At 43.3% G+C, this 21,272-nt stretch overlaps 1 protein-coding gene across 16 annotated transcripts in view; it reads right to left on the reverse strand.

Moving 5' to 3' along the window:
• Positions 1-21,272, reverse strand: part of PCDH15 (protocadherin related 15) — a 526,100-nt gene that overhangs the window by 280,294 nt on the left and 224,534 nt on the right. For all 16 annotated transcript variants that reach the window (XM_027692924.1, XM_027692936.1, XM_027692923.1 and 13 more), the window contains one exon: positions 11,917-12,035. In XM_027692924.1, the coding sequence (XP_027548725.1) occupies positions 11,917-12,007 (91 nt within the window). In that variant the 5' untranslated portion in view covers positions 12,008-12,035. The remainder of the gene's footprint in view (positions 1-11,916; positions 12,036-21,272) is intronic.

Raw genomic sequence — 21,272 nt, forward strand, 5'->3', positions numbered from 1 at the left:
TACCAGTGGCTCAAAAGTCACAGAAGCACATTGAGCTTTATAATAATTTATGTGGATTTCAATGGATCCCAACCATTTTATGGAACAAAAGGCCTGATGAGTTAAGAAGTCTTTGCCAAGAGTAAAATTTATTCACAATAGTGGAATAAAACACTAGTAAAATATATTGTTTCTATGGAAAAAAAGAGGAAAGAGAATAATATAATCACCAGAAACTCTGTCAACCAGCATCATTATTAGCTACACTGTGTGGAAGAAAAAAACAGCCCACTCTCTTTCTTTGATTTTTTTTTCCTTTTTCCTGGAAATTTTATAAGCTTGCTATGATTTTTGAGTAATTAATTTTTGTGCTCTGTTTTCCATTTTGAATTTACAAAAAGCCCAGCTACTTCTCAAGAAGCACAATCAGGCTGCACCAACAAGGTTGCAAAGAAAAGGGACACCAAGGCAAACCAGACACATCTTGGTTTAAGCTCAGACCATCCAGAGGATTGAATTCAAGTTTTAAATGAGGGAGCCTTGAGGTGCTTAAACTCTGTGTTCCTCTTTAAGAGCAAACAAGTCAAGTTCAAACAGCTCTGTTTAGAAATAAACCATGAAATCAGTCTCACGTCAGACTTGGCCAGGAGGTCACATCATTAAGGATATAAAAAGGGACAGGAGTCAAAGGCAGGGAACCTACTTGGTATTAACAGGATTAAATGGAGCTGCTCAAATCGATGATGATCCAAAACAAGATGAGTTTACAAAGAGAAACCATTGTATTCACTCAATTACACTGACAAAGAGCTCGTTCTAACAAATGAAGAGGAAAAATAATTATTTTAAAAATAACTTTGTTTTCTCTTGAGGTGGTACCACAGAGTAGGGTTTGACCTGCCATAAGGGACATATAATCAAGTTGAATCAATATGGGAGGCAAAATAATCAGCAGCTTATAAATCAGAGACTAAAACTAAGATATTATGGTACAGGATCAAACAGATGTGAACTATTTTGTCAGGCATTGGCAGGGGCTGCCCAGGGAGGTTTGGAGTCCCCACCCCTGGAGGTGTCCCAGGAAGGCCTGGCCATGGCACTCAGTGCTCTGGGCTGGGGGACAAGGGGGGCATTGGGCACAGGGGGGACTCCATGGGCTGGGAGGGCTTTTCCAACCTCAGTGATTCTGGGATTTCCTGCTCTGCACTTAAAGATGCACAAGAGTTTGCAATACCTTAAACTGAAACCCCACTAAGATGTTCCAGCAGTGAGAAGTGTTCCATCACCACTGAATTCACAACAGCAAACTGAAGTGGCATTGTAGGTAAACACGAACTCACACCACAACCCCCACCCTGCTGTGAAAATCAGCTTTCTAGGAGAATTCAGACTAGAATTCAGCCTTCAATTGCAGAGAAATCCCATTTATCTCTAACCCAATTCAAGAACACAGTTTCTCTCCCTTGCTTCCTTCTCCATCTCCCCAGCCCCTCCCTTTGCAGTCAGGTTTCAGCAGGTGCAGCACCACAATTTGAAGTTATTTAAACACTTGATTTCTGCCTCCATACATCAGCTATTCATCTCTCTGCCAATTTAAGACTCTCACACCTCGATACACTGTCTAATAAATACTGCAAGGGACTGATTTTTTCCTCACTATTTTTTCCAACCTAACTCAATAAGAACCTTCGATTTATTTCTTTTAAAACCCCTCTATTGCTTTTTTTCACTTACCCAAAAGTTTTCCTTTCACCACCTAAAAAGAAGAAAAAAAAAATCTTTATCTTCCAACAGAGATTCCTCAGAAGAGATGAGAGAGAGGGTGTTTGCCTGGGAGAAAACCCAGTGACAGCACCTGGGCATCCAAAACTACACCAATATTTGTGGAAAAGGTTGGGAAGTGTTTGTTTTGTGTTTGTGGGTTTAGGTTCAAATCCACAGATATTTCCTTGCCATGGGAGTTCCACGTAAATCCCCAGCAAGTGACAGAGTTTACATGAGCTTCAGTCACGAAAAACACTGTCTGTATTTAATGACAGACAGCAGCTGAGCAGTAATGATGCCCTAATCTGGGAGTGATTACTGCAAAATGAATGCATTAAAATGAGCTGAGAGCTCATCCTTTATGATTATTGCCCAAACACAGGAGGCTGCTCCCACTGCACACACGACAGCAGAGATCCCGGGATCACTGAGGTTGGAAAAGCCCTCCCAGCCCATGGAGTCCCCCCTGTGCCTGATGCCCCCCTTGTCCCCCAGCCCAGAGCACTGAGTGCCACGGCCAGGCCTTCCTGGGACACCTCCAGGGATGGGGACTCCAAACCTCCCTGGGCAGCCCCTGCCAAGGCCTCACCACCCTTTCCAGCAACAAATTCCTCTGATCTCCAACCTGAGCCTCCCCTGGTGTTACTTGAGGTCGTTCCCTCTCCTCCTGTCCCTTGTTCCCTGGGAGCAGAGCCTGACCCCCCCCGGCTCCCCCCTCCTGTCAGGGACTTGCAGAGCCAGAAGGTCCCCCCTGAGCCTCCTTTTCTCCAGGCTGAGCCCCCCCAGCTCCCTCAGCTGCTCCTGCTGCTCCAGCCCCTTCCCCAGCTCCGTTCCCTTCCCTGCACACGCTCCAGCCCCTCCGGGTCTCTCCTGTTGAGGGCCCAGCACTGGGCACCAGTGCCGCTGGCTTGGGCAGGAACTCAGCCCCTGCAGAAGTTCAGAGCTTCTGGAAGTGCTGGAAAACCCAGATTTCTTAAAACCTTCCCAAGCAGGAGCTCATATTCACCATCAACAAAGTCAAGATCTCCTCTGAAAAACTTTGCTTCCTTTTTTCCCCAACAACTTCATTACAGTACTACCGATTTTTTTCTATACTCATTACTTAAAACCTCCTATTTATAGAATAATAGAACAGTTTGGATTGGAAAGGACCTTAAAGCTCATCTCATTCCACCCTGTGCCATGGGCAGGGACACCTTCCACTAGCCCAGGTGGCCTCTAGCCCCATCCAACCTGGCCAAGGGGATTGAAGCAGCAAGGAAAACGTGCATCAAGACTCCCAGCCAGCAGGAGGAAGGAAAGAATGGGCAAAAAATGTTTATCCCATCCCCTCACAACTGGAATTGCTGATGGAGGTGTCCTTGCAATAACCCACTGTTCAATCACACCTTTGCCACATAACAAAACAGAAATCTTGAGCTTGTTACTGATGCTCTTAAAAATGCCAGCCCTGAGAGATAAATTAACTGAACTGGAGCAAAACTGGGCATTTGAAATGATCCAAACCCACACCTGCTATTCCCAACACACCAAACCTGTGCTCTGAAGGACACAGCCACGAGTCAGTTCTTGTTCTAGGAAAATCAAATCATGCAAAATCAAGTTTTTATCAAGCTGAAGTTCCTGTGCCTTGTTTTAAACAGCTATTTCTCATAAAAAATGGATTAAACTGAAAGCCAAGAGCAACAGGGAGGCAGTTTCTATCACAGTTTATTTGTCAACATGTGACAGTCTCAAATGAGCATTCAGAAAATAATTCTTACTGCTGGACTAAGACAAGGAGAAGGCAGATGAGGGTTTGGAAAGTGCTGTGACAGGGGAGGGACAGCAAGGAATGGAGCAGAAGGAATATTCAGCTTGCCAAGCTGGCAACAAGGTTCAGTGGCAGAAGGGGGAACCCCAAGGATAAGAGACAGAAATGGGTATTTACACAAGACTGAGCATGAAAAAGAATGTTCACCAGAATTCCCAGCCAGCAGGAAGGGGGGAACAGCCTGCAGAAAGAGGAACAAAGGGGTGGTTTTCCCCACACCCTGACTTTAAAAGAGGCTTTAAAGGGGTACATTCATAGATTTTGGAAATTTAGGTTTCTACTCAGAAAACACCTCTGTGTTTCAATTCTTCCCTCCTCCCCTTCCTCCTCTGTGCCATGTGAGAAAACCTGCAACCTTGGGGTTTCCCAACAGCTCAGCCCCCTTTTCTCAGGCCTAGTGCTCCAACTTAAGAAAACACATCTGCCAAGAGCTGATTGGAAAAAGAGTTTTGCCAAAGAAAAAAATACTTGTGCTATGAATGCTGCCTTTCTAAGCCATAATTTAGGTGCAGAACCCAACTAATCATGCAGTGGAAAACTTATTGAAACCCATCTGCTTGCAGGCTGCCTAAAACCAACCTCAACCCCAGGGAGCTCAAAGCTTCTGTGTTGACACAAACAGGCTGTTACAGCCACACTTGTGACTGCAAAAGGAAGATTACTGGCCTCCCATGTCTCCAGGATGCAGGAATTCTGTGTTTCCAAACTATTGCTACAAACAGACTATGAGAATACAAACAGGTCAGCATAATATTGCCAATAAAAATAAAAATTGAGCAGGCAGTGGAAATAACTGCTGCACCAAGAGGTGAAAAATATGACACTAAGAGACACATTTATATGTTTTAAATGCTGTCATTTGTAGTCCATCTTTGTTACTTCTTTGAAAGTCAGACTAGTCCAGTTATTGTTCTTCAACAACAATTTCAAAGCCTGATTAAGTGAAAGCATTTACATTTCAGGGCTTCCTAGTAGGAGAAACAGTCAATTTATATGAGCTGCCTCATTACTAGATCAAGCAGCCCTACTGATCTGCAAGGGTGTTTGTGCTTAAGAGAACACCAGAAAGAGAAAGTTGGGGCCACCAATGTCTTCATGCTGCTTAGAACAGATGCCAAATGCACGTGTGTAATTCCTGACTGAAGAGCATTACTGGAAAATAAACACAGGGCAGTTCCAGGATAACCTCTGTACCCAGTGATGAACACAAATCCCACCTCATTCCCCCCAAATCAGAGGGGAAATCTGCCCCCTCTGGGAAAGCACTGCCCTATTCACACCAGGTCAGTGCAGTGTCTCCCTGGGCTAAAAGGAGTTGCTTTTAATGAAGTAATGAATTTGTTCTGTGAGATCTGGCCATGAGGACAAACACAGTATTCTAGAAAATGGGACTTCCTTACCCTAATTCTGTGTCAAAACACTGACTAAATTGTCCAAGAATTGCACAGATACATCTCCCCCTCAAGACTCTTTCGGCCATTACACCCTGAAAGCACAAGGAATGCCCAGTACAGGGGTGGTTCTGCTCAACACACAAACTCTGCTGCTCTAAACCCCCACCTGAACACACAGACACACCTCTGAATGATTTGTAGGCACTCAGCCCCAGAACACTCACTGCAGGTGTAGTTTACTCTATCAAAGTCCAAGGCACTCACACAGAGGGGACACAAGCTGTGCCACTGGGCTTTCATGAGGGTTTTCAGCTTTCCCTTCCCAGTTGTGAACATCACCTTAGGACACTCATTCCTTGGAGAAAAAGCACCAGCTCAGCACTCACAGCCTTCCCACCCCAAGGGATGGCTCAGGACACTCAAGTCCCCAAGGAATCCAAGCACATCAATGCTTCACATCATGTCATCCAGGCAATCCAACACACAAAACCTCATGGGCCAAACAATCACAGGATCCCAGGATGGGTCAGGCTGGAAGGGACCACAGTGGGCATCTGGTGCCACCTCCCTGCTCCAGCAGGGCCAGCCCAGAGCACACGGCACAGGAGTGTGTCCAGACACCTCTGGAATAGCCCCAGGGAGGACACTCCACCCCCTCTCTGCTCTCTCTTCAGGGCTGGGTCACTGCCCAGCCAAGAAGTTCTTCCTCCTGTCCAGCTGCAACTTCCTGGGCATCAGTTCCTGCCCGTTCCTCCTGTGCCATTGCTGGGCCCCCCCGAGCAGAGCCTGCTCCATCCTCTGCCCCCTCCCTGCAGCCCCTGCAGACATGGCTGAGGGCCCCTCTCAGGGTCTGCTCTGGAGGCTGAACAGCCCCAGCTCCCTCAGCCTTTGCTGCTCCCAGAGCTGCTCCATCCCTTTGGCACTTCTGCAGCATAAAGAACTTGGCAGGCCAGTGCCTAGAAGAGGCTCATTCCCAGCTAGATCCCACAGCCTGGTAGTTCCAAGGCTGTTGGAATCCGGGATTTTTTCTTCCTCACCAAGGAGCTTCCTGCCTCATCCATCCCAGCTCTGCCACAGGGAAGACACAGGTACTCAGTCCCTTCTGCCAGGAGACCCAGGGCTAAAATGTGCACATTAACTGAGATGAACCTTGTTTCAATGCTCATATTTCAGGATTAACTCACCTCCCACCAAAGGGAAATCGATCTCCTGCAGGCTCAGAGCACTGCTGGTGGCACTTCAAGGCACCCCATCAGTTAGACTTTGAAGAACTAAAACCCTTCAGAGGAACCAGCGGCTCAACTCCCACTCAAAACACATCAAGGGCAGCTCTTTGCCCTTTAGGGTCACTGCAGAGCTCCCAACTTAAAGTAGCAAGTCTCCATAAAACAAACAAATTATCCCTGTTTCCAAGAACAGACACTTTCCCTTAGGCAAGAACCTGTTGGCATTTCTCTCCTCTCCCTGGATATGTACAGTGCAGGGCTCAGGGAATGATCAATGGGCTACAGGTATTCAAATATGCATTTTCCAGACTTCATTTCCTGCCCAGCAGTGATATATCAAGGTCTGAAACTATTTTATTTCTAAAGCAGCCTCTTGAGGTGATTTGTAAGGCCCTTTAGTTATTCAATTTTTGTAGTGTGAGACTCTGTTAGACTGAATAAAAGACAGTAACTAATAGAGGGGGCCCTGAAAATCAGCTGAAGGGGCTCATGCCTCAAGAGTCCTGGTGGTGTAAGTGGATAGTTGTGCTTTTCACAGAAAAAACCCCCTTTTTTAAAAAGGGAATCTCCCACTCAGGGTAGTGTAAAGACCATTTAAATAGCTATTTCTTAGATTCTGATAAAAATACATGTCTGCTTAACACTTATTAAATATAATACATTTTTAGATTAATAAATCCTCTGATTAGCCTCAATTTTATTCCATTTCAGATGCCAACACTAACTACAGATGGACTTAATTAGTTCAACACCTTCAAAGTGGGCAAAAGATGTTTGTCCCTGTCAGGCCAAGGTCTGAGTTCCAGCTTAGGAATTCAGTGAGGATGCAGTTTTATGTTATGTTAACCTGGAAAATAAACTCAGTGAGCTCCCGTTGTTCATTTGATCTCTTGGTTGGGATTTTTTTTCCATGTGCAAAAGAAGTTGATAGTAAGAGTTTCTGCTCTTTGGGTACCAAGGCCAAAAAACCTTCACATTGATATAAACAGGGCTTGCCTTTAGTTTGCTCTTAAACCAGCCACCCCCTCACTCCCTTATCTCAGTGGCAGCAGGATAAACAGCAGGGAAAAAAAAAAAAACAAACAAAAAAAAAAGGCAAGTGTTTAATATTTTTCCACCAATTCCCACTGAAGTCAGTTATTTCCTCAATTTCTCTGTATCATAGATTTTATCCCTAAAACCAAGCCATGTTGATTCAGACCCTGAAGGGTCTTCAGACAAAAACTATCTTCTATTTCAACAGAATAAGGGCATGTTTATTTTTTTCTCTCTCCAACTCCATGGTAAGTTACTGCAATAAAATGCTGACACATATTCCAAGCAGGAAATATTTCCCCTGCAGACTTATCCTTGGAGAAAAGATCCAACCAGGGGGTCAGAATGAAACCAAACCACTGAGCCATCACTGACAGACACTTTCTACAGCACTGATGGCAATGGCTCAACTCATGTTCCAAGGGCAACTAAAGGGGAGGGGAAAAGAGAGAGGGGAAAAGAGAGAGGGGAAAAGAGAGAGGGGAAAAGAGAGAGGGGAAAAGAGAGAGGGGAAAAGAGAGAGGGGAAAAGAGAGGAAAGTCTTTTCCAACTGGGATGATTCAGTGGTTCCCAGCCCTGTATCAAACCCACGTGGAATTCCAGTATTGCTGGTTTGGATGGGATGTGACAGGGTGGGATAAAGGTCCCTGGCCAGTGGGATGGAGGGGGACAGGAGACACTGAGCTGTGCAGGGGAACACGAGCAGCCTCTGCAGGCCCAGCCCCTCCCTCCCTGCCCCTCAAGGCAAGGGAACCCCTAAAACACAACCCGAATTTGCACCTGCATTACAAGATAACATAATATGAACTAAGGTTATCTCAGCTCTGAGTATATTAATGCACAATTCTTGTCAGAATTCTTGTTTTCCAGCTCAGAGTCTGCAGGAGGAACGTAAAGGACCTCAACTCCTATTCATTCACACATTAAAAAAAAGATCAAAACAAGTCAACTGGAGTGAAAAGCAGCCCCAACAATCTTCAAAAACCCTTCAAAAATGCCACTATGAAACAGAGCCCCACAATTCACAAACCCAGCAAATACTTCTGAAAACCCCAGTAACAGATTCATTGCAACTTCTGTTGGGGGACCTTCACAATCCCCTTGTGTTTTTAAAAAGTGATCAGAATTATTATTTTTGCCTTTTTTCCATCTCTTTCAAGATTAAAGAATAAATTAGTGGGATGCCCAAGCTCACATCTATCTCCTTCCTGACAGGCATGTCCCAGCTGCTGAAGACAATTAAGTCTGTTAATTGTCAAATAATTGTTGTTGGATTGGTTTGGGTGGCATGAAGTGCACACAGACAGCTTTGCAACTCAGCAGCCTTCTCTCCTGACCAAAAATTGCTGCTAAAGTGTTTCTTCAAGTCACAGACATTAGATTAGAAAGGGAAAAAAAAAAGAGGGAAATTTGATCTTGTGTTTCCACCTTCCTCCTCCCCTGATTTTTTCTAGCCTGAGAGTTTGCCTCTGAATTCAATAGAGTAGTAGTGTAAAAATAAAAGAGATTTTAGCTGACCTAATTTCAGATATTGCAAGGCTACAGCTGACATTTCTACTTTTACTTAAGCTAAAATATTATGAAAAAAACCCAAACCTTTGCAGCGTTTCTTCTGCTTGGAAGAAAGACAAGAGCAGGAACTGTAAACCCAGATCTCCTCCTTTCAGAAAACCAAAACCAAACCAAAACCAACCAACCATAAACAAAACACCCACATATTCCCCATCCACCCACAAGCCCAACATTTATTCTGGCAAATACTGAGCAAAAGAATAACTATGATACAAAATAATGACAATATAAGTAGAATTAGTAATATTATAATTTGCAAATATTATTTCTTATTAAATATAATTTATTTATAGAAAATAATTTGAATGTATTTATTATTAAAATAATTGGAATTAAACACTGAATGGGATCATCAGCAGTACACTCAGACTTCTTTTGTTACAGAGTGATCAACATTATTGAGGTTTTTAATAATTTGGGGGGGAGGGTGTTTTTTAATAAAAGGGGCTGCAATAGATGGAAAGTATTTGCATTTCATCACAAACAAACGAGCTCCTGGGGAAGCTTCCTACTAAGTCCAGGAAGAAAGCAGCCTCATCATTTCCAAGGCAGTCTTTGCTGAAGTTTTAAGGCTACTTTGTCACATCATTAATTGCTGGGGGCGGGGAAGGTTTGATGACTCGGGAGGTCAAGCAAAAAGCAGGTGAAATAAAGAAATTAGGAGCTAATGGTGCAAAATCCAGTAAGAGAGGAGAGCAGCTGAGCCAACATGCAACAGCTCCCACCAGGAAACGGAGCATTTGCATGCTGGAAGCAAAGAAACAGCTCATCATTTGTGCCATAATTGATTTTCTCCTGTTTGTACCCCTGATCGTTCTGCTGTTCAAATAACCACACTCGGTTGGAAATGGCACTTGCTAAAAGCAGGGGGGGTTTTTTTGATGTTACACGTTGGGTTACAAATGTTGTTCCTGCACGTTTAGAACAACTCCAGCAGCCCCAGCACCCAACAGGGTTTTCTCTTTAGCTGCAAGAAACATATTTCCAAGTAATTATTCCTGTAAGTGTTGCCTCATTAGCTGGGTGGCATTTGCTGAGTCACCACTACCCCACCTTGGCTTAAATCCATTTCCAGATCACTTTTTCTCTATTAGAGAATTAGGGCATTGATTAAAAGTCCTTTGAGCTCAGTTTACCCTTTCCTGAACACAGTGTGGGGGTGGAAATCAGTCCAGGTTGTATCAGGGTGCTGCAAGTTCCTCAAGAAACAGGATTTCTGAGCTGTTCCCCCCAGAAGGGGAACAAGACTCTTGGCTACCTGCAGCAAACTTATTTTCAGTGAAAGGCAGAGCTCCTCTGTTCAGACTACAGAAGAGAACATTATCAAGGATAAACCCAGGTTTTGTGATAAATAATATGGCATGAGCCAGGCTAAAAGAAAAAGCATAAACCAACATATTTACAGCCCTTTTAAGTAAGAAAGTTGCTCTCTGTTTTCAGTCACATTAATGAACTATAGATGCACATGTAAACGTGGATAAGTATCTTTCCCTTCCTCTGAATCACCTGGAATTAAAAGGGTATGATCTGAATACCCTTGGGATAAGGACATGAACACAGAATTTTGTCATAAAAGTGCAAAGGAACAAAAATTGAAATCACTTTTCCTGTTCTGAAGATCAAACTGTCTGTTACCACCCTGGCTGGGACATCCATGCCATGTGTTCCACACCCTTCAGCATCATTCAATTGTAACTAAAAATGGGTATTCAACCAAAAATCCTCATTTTATTTCCATCAAAGATGCCTTTTTGCATGAACATTATGTTGCCAGCGTGAGCACAAATAAGATCACATTAAAAAGTGTTGCTTTAGATTTTTCAGACTGCCCTGAGTGGTCTTGTTTCACCCCAGAAGGGACAGAGCCCCTCACACTCCTGCTTCCCTCCCAACAGCTTATTCCCATACCAGGGGACATCCCGCTGCCCTGCAGCCTCTCCTCCATCAAAAAGACCATTTCCCTCCTCAAAAAGCCACCTCCAAGGTCAATATTGCAAAGCCTAATGGTGCCACTCCTCTGCTGCAATAAATGATTAAAAAGCAAGCTAATTGTAGCCAGGCACAGATCAAATATCTGAAATATGAGCAGCTCGAACGCTCCACTTCAGTGTCAGGAATGACAGGGATAATGACAGGCTGGAAAAGGGGAGAAAATTAAATTAGCTCTCTTGGACATCACGGGCATCAAATGTAACGTAGGGTTGGGCTGGGGGAGGGAAGGGAATAAAAGGACATTTGGAGAGCAATTAGTAGAGCAAGAAAAATAGATTTTCGACTCGATACCAAAAACCAAAGCAAAGTCTTCAATCCTGCTTCAATTCCTAATGAAAGCCAAGCTACTGAATTTCAGAACTGCCAAAATAAAGGCTTCTAAAAGAAAATCCAGCTACAAAAATCATAAATATGAGCAATTACAGTTTACTTACATGGAGGGCTTAAGTGCCACGCACGAGCAACTTCATTACAGACACTCTGAAACCATACTCAGTTTTTACTTATCCCACTCATTATTCTTAAGGGTATTTAAGAACAAGTTTGACAGCCTTTGCCCTTCAACTTCTATAAATTGTTCAGAACAATAAATCCTAACCAATTCTCTAGGTCTGGAATTTTTTATTAAAATGGATCACTGGCAGAACACATTTCTGGTATCTCGTAATTAAATTCAACCAAAATTCTGTGAGGAGGAACATGAGTTACTGGTGCCACGTTTCAGGGTTCCTGAAGTCTTGTTTCTCCAGAAAAACCCTCATTGTGGATCTTTTCCCAAGTTTTTGGTCAGACCTGCATACAGCCCATTAATAATTCTCTCAAACTCCTGTTTCAACCATAACTGCTGATTTACAAACAAAGCAAAGTAAAGTTTGTTAAAAGCTTGTTCAATGATTAAGACAAAACAAATTTTTATGCTGAAGTCTCACACTGAATAATCATAACTTAAGGTTTTATCTTGCCTGGTACATCAAAAGCTTTGTAAAATAAAATCATCATCAGAAGTTGAAACCATGAAACGTTCCCAGATCTTTCCTTCTTGTAACTTTTCCTTCCTACCAAACTACTTTTTCCTATCAAAAATTCGGGTTGAAATGTTATCACAGGCTCATCCCACCCCTCCCACAGCTCCAAAGCTTACCTTCATCGTTCTGGGCCAGAGCAGCTGCCAGGACAGCAGTGAGTGCAGTCCCCAGGGAGAGCCATTGCCAGAGACAAAGCTGCTGGACCATTTTCTGTCACACTTCACTCCAGGCAGATCTGAAAGAGAGAGATTTGATCCCCACGTTAGTCACCCCACCTGCTCCAGGGGGAGTGATTACAAAAACTCTTTCCCAGGGGATGTGTAGTCTCTAAGACCAGGGCACTGTTTCTGCAATAAAACCAGAAAATGAGCAAGGTTAACCCCATTAACATCAATACATATGCAGGCACACATTCACTTGGTAACTGTGCACACACAGCCCTCCAAGGAAAGAAAATGCAAGTTTCTTGCTTAAATCAGGTCTGATTTCCCTAATTTCCATGCAATAAGGTATTTATGCCATCCTTCCTGTTTTAAGGCACTTTAGAAAAGCAGCTGGAGCAGAGAAATTCCACTTATTAAAACCAGTGTTCCACAAGTCCAGAGGGACCCAGGATTCCAAGGCACCACCCAGGAAAAACATGGGTGATCCCCAAAGATGGTCTTCTTTAATGAGACACTGTTGATTTGTGTCCAGGAAAACGGGAAAAACAAACAACAACAACAACAACAACCCACCAAAAATGCCCCAAACTAGGAAAATAAACTGGCCAAGACAGGTCTGGCTGAACTCCAGGGAATATTCAGAGTGAGTAGCATTAGGAAGTTCTCTAAAGCTCTGGTTTATGGCTCCAATAAAGAGAATTTGCATATTTCTGTAGCTCAGAATTAAATCATTTAAAAATATTCCTTCAAATTCAAAAAAAGGTTGTGATAAATACAATGGACTTGTCTGGAGAGAGACTTTCAGCAATAGGAAAACAAGCTGTTGTATAAAAAGGGTTGAAGTGCTGTCAAGTTTTCCCAAGCAAAGCACTTCACCCGGGTTTCATGGCCACTTTCTGCTTGGATCTTTCTCTGGGGTTCCAAAACTGGTGTATTTGATTCCAAGGCAAAAAACCAGCTTGGTACCCCCCCATCTAAAGCCTTGGCATTCCCACATCCCATCCTGTGCCAGCCAGGCACCAGTGATGTGCTGTTTCCCTATGTATGGGCAGCATTCAATTCACCAAAACACCCAGAAATACCCACTCAGGGCATAAAAACAGCCTCTTACATCACTCTCGAGAGTTGTCCAAGCCACAAGGAAGCAGGACTTTCAATTCCCACAAAAGCAGGTGATAGCTTCATGGGACAAGCCAAGAATTTCTCAAAGAGCTGAATTTATTACAAATCATATCTTGCAAAGCAGTTGTGTATCCAGAGTTCTGGAGGAAAAGCTGTGGTTTTTTTTCAAAAGGATGAGGGAATCAAGCAGTGAAATTTAATAAACCAGATTGAGTGGCCCATGTTTACTTAAATATTGAAGGTGGTTGACACTATCTGTTTCAGATATATAAATATATATATGGTAAAAAGACCTTTCCCCAAATCTTTGTTCGCGAAGATGGGCCATTATTATTATTATATAAATATAAATATATATATATTACATACACACACACACACATATGGTTAGTTTGCTTCCAGGACATCTCACATAGGTGGGATCTCAAGGTTTTTCCCAACCTTAATGGTTCTATCCTATGACCTGAGGCTCCCTTACACAGCAAGCAGAGCTCTTTTTTTCTTTGCAAAGGACACAGATCACAGTTGACTTTTTGCCTTCCAGTGGATTTTAATACCAACATTCACTACTCCAAAAGCTGCAAAAATAAAAGGGGAGCAGCAAAACACCACCTGAAATCCCACATGGCACATGTTGCTCCTCCAAGATCCCCAGGTCCAGCTGTCAACCAGCACCACCCTGTTCACCACTAAACCTTGTCCCCAAGTGCCACATCCACACAGGTTTTGAACACTTCCAGGGGTGGTGGTGACTCCACCACTGCCCTGGCCAGTCTGTTCCAATGCTTTACAACCCTTTCCATGAAGAATTTTTCCCTAATGTCCAACCTAAGCCTGCCCTGGTGCAACTTGAGGCCATTTCCTCTCATCCTGTCCCCTGCTATCTGGAGAAGAGACAAAACTCCCCCCACTTCATCACAAGCTCCTTTCAGGGAGTGGTAGAGAACAACCTCAGAGAGGAGAGAGGAATCCCAACAGCTCCAATGTGAATTCATGTCAAAATGTGATATTAGGGGCAGTTCAAATGAGAACTTCAGACCTTCCTAAAGGGTCTATTATTCCCATACATGTGAGGAGACTGGAATTGCTCTCCAAGATCCCACTATCCATAGGAAAAAAGCTATTTAAAAGGCTTGACACAGCTATGAAAAGGAAGCACCAAGCCCATAAAGTATGTCAGCAATAACCTGACAAGGCTGTTACCTGCTGAGAAAAAGAGCAGCTGGTTCTTTCTTGGAGACAAATAAAAGTAATCCTAGAATATCCTGAGCTGGAAGGGACCCACAAGGATCATCCAGTCCAATCCCTGGCCCCTACCCTGTCCCTGAGGGTGTTGTCCAAACCCTCCTGGAGCTCTGGCAGCCTTGGGGCTGTGCCCACTGCCCTGGGGAGCCTGGGCAGTGCCAACCACCCTCTGGGGGAAGAACCTTTCCCTGAGATCCAACCTGACCCTGCCCTGGCACAGCTTCCTTGAGGAGCCCACTCAGCAATCAGTGTTGCTCAAAAGGGGTTTTCCCCTCCCTTCTTACTTCCCAAAATGCTCATTTAACCACTGTCATCCAGATTTCCCCTTGGCCAACTAAGCTCATTCTGGATTTTGCAATGGTGCCTTCAAACAACAGAAAATTCCTTCCACCATAATATATTCCAACCTTTTACACCTCAAACTCCAGAAACCAAAGGTTCAGGACACTGGCTTGGTTTCTTCAGGTCAGCCCCCCCCCAAAAAAAATCACATCCACGTGCAGATTAAAGGTGTTACAAGAGCAAGAAAGAAGAGCTCGGCCCCACTTCAGAGGCCTCTGATATTTTATTTCCCAACCTTGAGAAAAACTCCAGCTTTCCAATCACGATGTGCTATTTTAGAAAGTTATTCAGAGCTCAGCTGACACCCTTGAGTTGAGTCTGCTCCTGAGAGATTTTTAGGACAGAATCTTGACAGATTTATTTTTGATTTTGATGAAATGTCAAGTTACCCACGAGGAGAGCAACAGTGCTGCTCCCAGAATAAGCAGCTCCATATGTAACTGGAATACAAGAGAATAAAAATTGGCCCCTCTTTTTCCTTCAATTTGTATCAGAAAAAAAAAACCAAAAACAAACACAAAAAATCCACAGAAAATCAAACTAAAAAAAAAAAGCAAAAAGTCCACCAAAAAAACCCCAATTAAAAATATACATTAAAAAAAACCCACAAAAAAACCCAAACCACCTCAAAAACTAAAAAAAAAGAAAAAAAGCCAAAAAACAAACCCGCAAAAAACCCCAAACCCCACAATAAAACCAAAAAAACCCAAACAAGCAAGCAAAAAACCCCCCACAAAAAGAAAAATATGAAGTATAGAAAATGACAATCCTTAGCTGAATTATGAGTTGATGAGAGAAGGAAGATTTCTAAAATAAAGCCATACAATAGGTCTACAAGACTTGGGATCTTCCTGGAAAATATTCTCATGTTGCAACAGCAGAATTTGAAATTTTAAGAGGGGATAAGTGTAAATTAAAAATCCCACTGAATATAAAATATCGGTTATGACATCCAAGCACGTTGAATATGTTTAATAAAGACATTATGGTAAGCTCAAATAATTACTTACTTTTAGATCTGGTGTTACCACAGTACTTAAAACACTGCATTCATATGAAGCCGAGTGGGGAAATATAAATAAATACCCAGGCATGGTTGGGGTAAAAAGTATTTTTCAATGCTTGTACAAAATTGTTCTTGGTATGGAAATAAAACCTGAATTTTTGAAGTTTTTTGAAATAAGTACAGGCTAACACAGTGTAAAGCCACCTGTTGGGTGGGTCAAATTCTTAATAAAAGTTACACTGGCAGAGAAAGACAGGCCAGGGAAGAAAACATTCAAAGTTGTTGACATGGTTAGGAGGTAACAGAACAAAAAACTAGCCTACAAATAGCAAATCCTTACCCACGCTGGTCTGTGATAAACTCCTGACCCAAAATCAGAGCTGAAATTCCAGCAGAACACCGTGTTTCAGTAAATCAGAATTACAGATCCATGGAATGGTTTGGGTTGGAAGGGACCCAAAAGATCATCCAATCCCACCCCCTGCCATGAGCAGGGACACCTCCCACTAGCCCAGGTTGCTCCAACCTGGCCTTGGACACTTCCAGGGATCCAGGGGCAGCCACAGCTTCTCTGGGCAACCTGGGCCAGGGCCTCCCCACCCTCACAGCCAGAATTCCTTCCCAATATCCCATCTATCCCTGCCCTCTGGCAGTGGGAAGCCATTCCCCCTTGTCCTGTCCCTCCATCCCTTGTCCTCAGTCCCTCTCCAGCTCTCCTGGAGCCCCTTTAAGCCCTGGAAGAGGCTCTCAGGTCTCCCTGGATCCTTCCCTTTTCCAAGTGAATCCCTCCAGCTCTCCCAGCCTGGCTTCAGAGCAGAGAGGCTCCAGCCCCTGGAGCATCTCCATGGCCTCCTCTGGACTCACTCCAACAGATCAACATCTTTTTTCCCTACTTAAAATATTCAATTTGAATCAGAAAAAAAAAAAAGAAAACCTCAAATTTGGACCAGGTTTGCAGGAAGCAGAGCCCTCACACCAGAACCGACCTCTGCACCCCTGATTTCATATGAAACAGGGACTGTGGTGGTGCCACAAACAGTCACCAGCTTGGAGTGTTCTCTCACCACAAATCACAAATCTGAAAACAGCTTTGAGGCCAACACTGTCAGGGCTTGGAGCCACTGTAAGAGCAGGGAGTGCAAACTTCAACAGGAATCATTAAGTGCACATTAATTCAGTAGACATGTAAACAAATATTTGCCACTTAATAAACATGTCAAAAACAATGGCTCCTGAGAAACTGCCATGGCTGGATGAATACCACAGCATTTAAAAAGTGATTAAATACCCATTTGTATGGGTTCTGTTAATTTACACAATCACCCAGAACTCCTTCAAGCATCAGAAGTGACATTTTGGTGAGTGGTGATGCTCTTTGTCTATTACAGTTGTGATAAATCTTTATAACTATGTATTTTTAAAAGTTCACGCAACTGAATTGCTTAAACACAGGACAAATTACAGTGGACAGTTTTATTATAAGGCTCATCTATATTATTACTCATCTGATGAACTCAAAGACTGTGGACACAAAATAGGGAGTCTCTGAAGTGTAGGTGTTAACTCTAGGGAACTGGTGCCATAATAAATCAGAAATGTCAGTAGAAACAGGGGAAAAAAGCCTCCTACAGAAGCCAAAAAGGAGATGGATTTGCTTTGCAGTCTGACAGCCCTCCTGGCTTGGTTAAAGCTACAGTTCATTAAACCGTGTGTCCCAAACGGTTTATTTTTGTTTATTTTGCCTAAAAAATTATGTTGAGCTGCCAAGAGAATAAAAATAAACTTCTAAACTCTTATTTAAACACAAGAACGGACACACAAAAAAAACCAACCCCAAATTCTGGTTTGCCTCAACGCCATTCAACACCACAGTCACTTCATCTGGTATCCTCTGAATTCACATCCATGATTTCCACTGAGTATCTCAGGGGTGTTTCCTTGGGAACTCCAGCAAGGTCCTGAGTATCTCACTGAGGGTGCACATCTGGAGCACATCTGCTGCAAAGCTGCACTGCTGGAAAACACCCTCACATCGGGCTTAACCAGGAAAATAAACCACAATTCCAGCTCAGGGATCACCTCAGCTCGTTCAGGGCATCCTGGAAGGCTGAATATCAGCCCACAAACTGAGCCCCATCCCACAGCACCTCCTTAGAACCACGGGAAAAGCCAGTGAAGGAAGCCTTTACCTCTGAGTTAAGCCCACGTAAGCCAGCTCTGGCTTTAGTTCAGCAGCAAGCATGAATAACTCTGTTTACTGAAGGCAAATATCTGTTTAAATGCTTTCCTGAGGAAGAATTCAAGCATAAGCAAATATTTGGCTGATCTGGTACTACACTGAATAATTTACAGTGCAAACAGGACCCTCTCTCGAGTTTTGGATCTTCCAGAAAGCAGAACAACCACTACAGGTTTTATTTCACTAACACTTCTTGGGCACTTCACACGTAGCTCAGCCTCTGGATTCCTGGATTTACTCAATCCTCCTGTATTAAAGAGCTCTCACACAACAGGATTGGCACAGTTGATTTGGATTTTGTTATTCTCCTCTCCCTGGGTAAAACCTTTCAGCAGTATGAAGAATTTTAAGACCAAATTTCAAGATCAAACATGCTCACACTCGATTCCCTTTTCACAGCTGCTGGATCTATTCCAGCATAAACAAACACATTAAAAATAAAATAACGTTGATGCTGCATTTCTGTCACTTGTCCTTATGTTAGCAGGGTCTTGAGTTTTTAGCCTTACTTGGAGACAGCATTTTTAGAAAGCAAAGACACAAAAACTGACGAAAAATTATGACAATTTACATGAAGAGCTGAAGAAAAATGTTCACCTGCAATTTGAAATTCCTCATTATGTTCTCTCTGTCTACCTGGAAATAATTCACACATAATTCCTGCTTGCCCATATTCTTCTAACTGCTGCTGGCTTTAATTATTTCTTCACCCCACTCTTTAAACGTATTATTTTCTGTGCCTTTCTTGCAGAAGTGATTCTGCAAGAGTCGATGAGATGCCACTGCCAGAGCCAGGCACTGCAAAGCCAAAGTGAAGCACCAGTAACAGGGTGTAGCCCCAGTAACTTCCCTCTGCATTAGTAACAAGTCATTTAAAACTTCACTGAAAACACCACAGCTGGCCCTGGACCTAAATGTGAACAATGCATTTTTTTAAAAATTTAATTTAACTTTTTAATGTATTTTAATGTATTTTCTGTATTTTTAACAAGTAACCCAGCTATTAGATGGGTTCACACGATCACAACCACTTGGCCATGGCTGGGTAAACAGGGCAGCCAATTCATTCCTGCCAGAAATCCCATTTTTTAATGCATTATGAAAAGATTCTGGCTCCCAACCCCCCTGCATGGACTTAGCCTATAAAACATTGTCCTCACAGAAGCTTTTGAGTGCTTAATCCAAAGTTTGGGCTGTGACACTGTTCATTTGAAACTCCTGCTTTGCAGATGGTGGCTCTGGAAAGAGGAGAGAGGAAAGACACCCTAAACCCCTGAGAGCAGTGCCAGCAAAGACTTCATTTCAAAAAGTGACATTAACTACCTAACATAAAAAGATTAAAAGAAATACAATCTCTACTAGCCAGGAGTAGTGAAATTAATTCTTTGATAACCTTTGTCTTCACAACATATGCACCCAGAGCTCAAGTTATACATTGAAGTGTTAATAATGAAAATATACTTTGATATCAGAGTACAAAGATGGGTTTCACTGGTTTTACTGCAAGACAAGTATTGGATACTATTCCAAAAACCTCTCTATTTCTGCCTTGTCAGAGTTGTTTCTCTCCAAGGATTGTTCACTGGGATTACTTCATACAGAGGAGAGAATCAGAGGTGTGAATCTCTCTCTGCCACCGGGAAATATTCTGTCAAGAGTCCCCTCTGAGAGCTCCTTGTAGGAAACCAGCCCCAAGATCTTCACTAACACTTCAACACTGGCTTGTGTTTTGACAGTGGAAATGACCCAAACTACATTAAGTGAATTTATTTGACTGAAGAAAATGACATTTTTTTCAAGTAGAATTTATATGCTGCAGCTTCTCTTCTCCGAGACAGTTTTAATTTAAGTTTTGTAAAAATCAACGCCCCAAAACTCGTCCCAGCAAAGTCTCCCTTTCTACAAACTGAGTGTTCTCAGTTGCCTGTTGGTCATCACACACCAGGAGCAGTGTTCAATACACCCTGGAGGAATGACAGGGCTCTGCACTGGCTCTGTTGGAGCAGTTCAGTGCAATGACATGTCAGAATTAACATGTGTACACACATACACACACGTGACACAGCCTGAACAGACATAATGCTCAGCTGCTTCTGTGGCAGGGTGAAGGTTGTGGTACTGGAGGTTGCTGGGCCCAAAGCTCTAAAAATAGTCCTTTTGAACTTAGGACAGATGACAAATAATAAAGCTGATTAAGCCATGCAGTTGTCACACACCTGCAGCAGAATTCAGGAGTCCTCTAAAAAGCAAATGTACCTCCTGCTGTTGTACAGATCCTCCACACCCCAGGGATACTCCAAATAAATCTCAGTCACCTCTTCTCCCACCAGTGCCTACCTGCTGTTAACCCCAGTGGCTCCTCTTACCCTCCAGAGACCAGACTCCACAGCACAGCTCATCCTAAATTAAGCTATTTAACAGGAATTCAGGTTTCTTTTCTAGAAAACAGCAGTAAATAGCAGGTTTCATCTTGGATCCCAGGTCACCTGGTGCATTCCCAGCTATGACATTCTGCTGCACACTTAAATCAACAGATTATCCCACCCATGGGCCCAGGACAGGAGGAGCCTTCCAGGACAAACCCCCTCAGATATTCCATGACACATCTATTATGTTTAGACCTCTCTCATACATCACACCACAGCTTTCTGGGGAAGCCTCCTCAGTCTGGACAGCTGGATTTGAGGCTGCTAATCAAGCCACATGTCAGATCTTCATTATTTTAACTACATATCTGCTGTTTATCACCCATTTTTTGCCTATGCTCCCTTAACCCTGCCCTTCAGGTTCCCTCTGCTCCCATCCCACAGCGACCCAAACCCAAAGAGGTCCTTGTCTTGCCTTCCCCCACCTCCTGCACTGTCAGGTGCTAGTTCTGCACAAACACACTTGTCATTATCACTCCTAAACAGCTTCTTCCAAACCTCACCCCCCCTCTGCTCTCCAAGCTTTTCCATATCTCACACCATGTCTATCAGGCCTCAGGCACTCTTTCATTCCTCTGCTCCATCACCTTTCTTCCCAGTATTTTGCAGGGATCTTACCCTTAAAAATGCCTCTTATCCCTCCTTAACAGGCAATGAGAACATAATTAGACATGATTACTTGTTTTGATTATACTTGGATTGCTTTCTGAGTTTGTTGGCCATGAGGGAAAGGAGACAGTTAAGTATTTGCTTGTGTTTTGGCATATTTAAAAGGCTTCAAAAGTCTGGAATCACTTCCCTCTTTACATTGCCCAGAGCAGTTGTGGCTGCCCCATCCCTGGAAGTGTCTAAGGCCAGGTTGGATGGGGCTGGAGCAACCTGGGCTAGTGGAAGGTGTCCCTGCCCATGGCAGAGAGTGGACAGAGAT

Source organism: Neopelma chrysocephalum, unplaced genomic scaffold (genome assembly GCF_003984885.1).
Source record: "Neopelma chrysocephalum unplaced genomic scaffold, ASM398488v2 Primary Assembly neopelma1_89, whole genome shotgun sequence".
In the NCBI taxonomy this organism is placed as follows: Eukaryota; Metazoa; Chordata; class Aves; order Passeriformes; family Pipridae; genus Neopelma; species Neopelma chrysocephalum.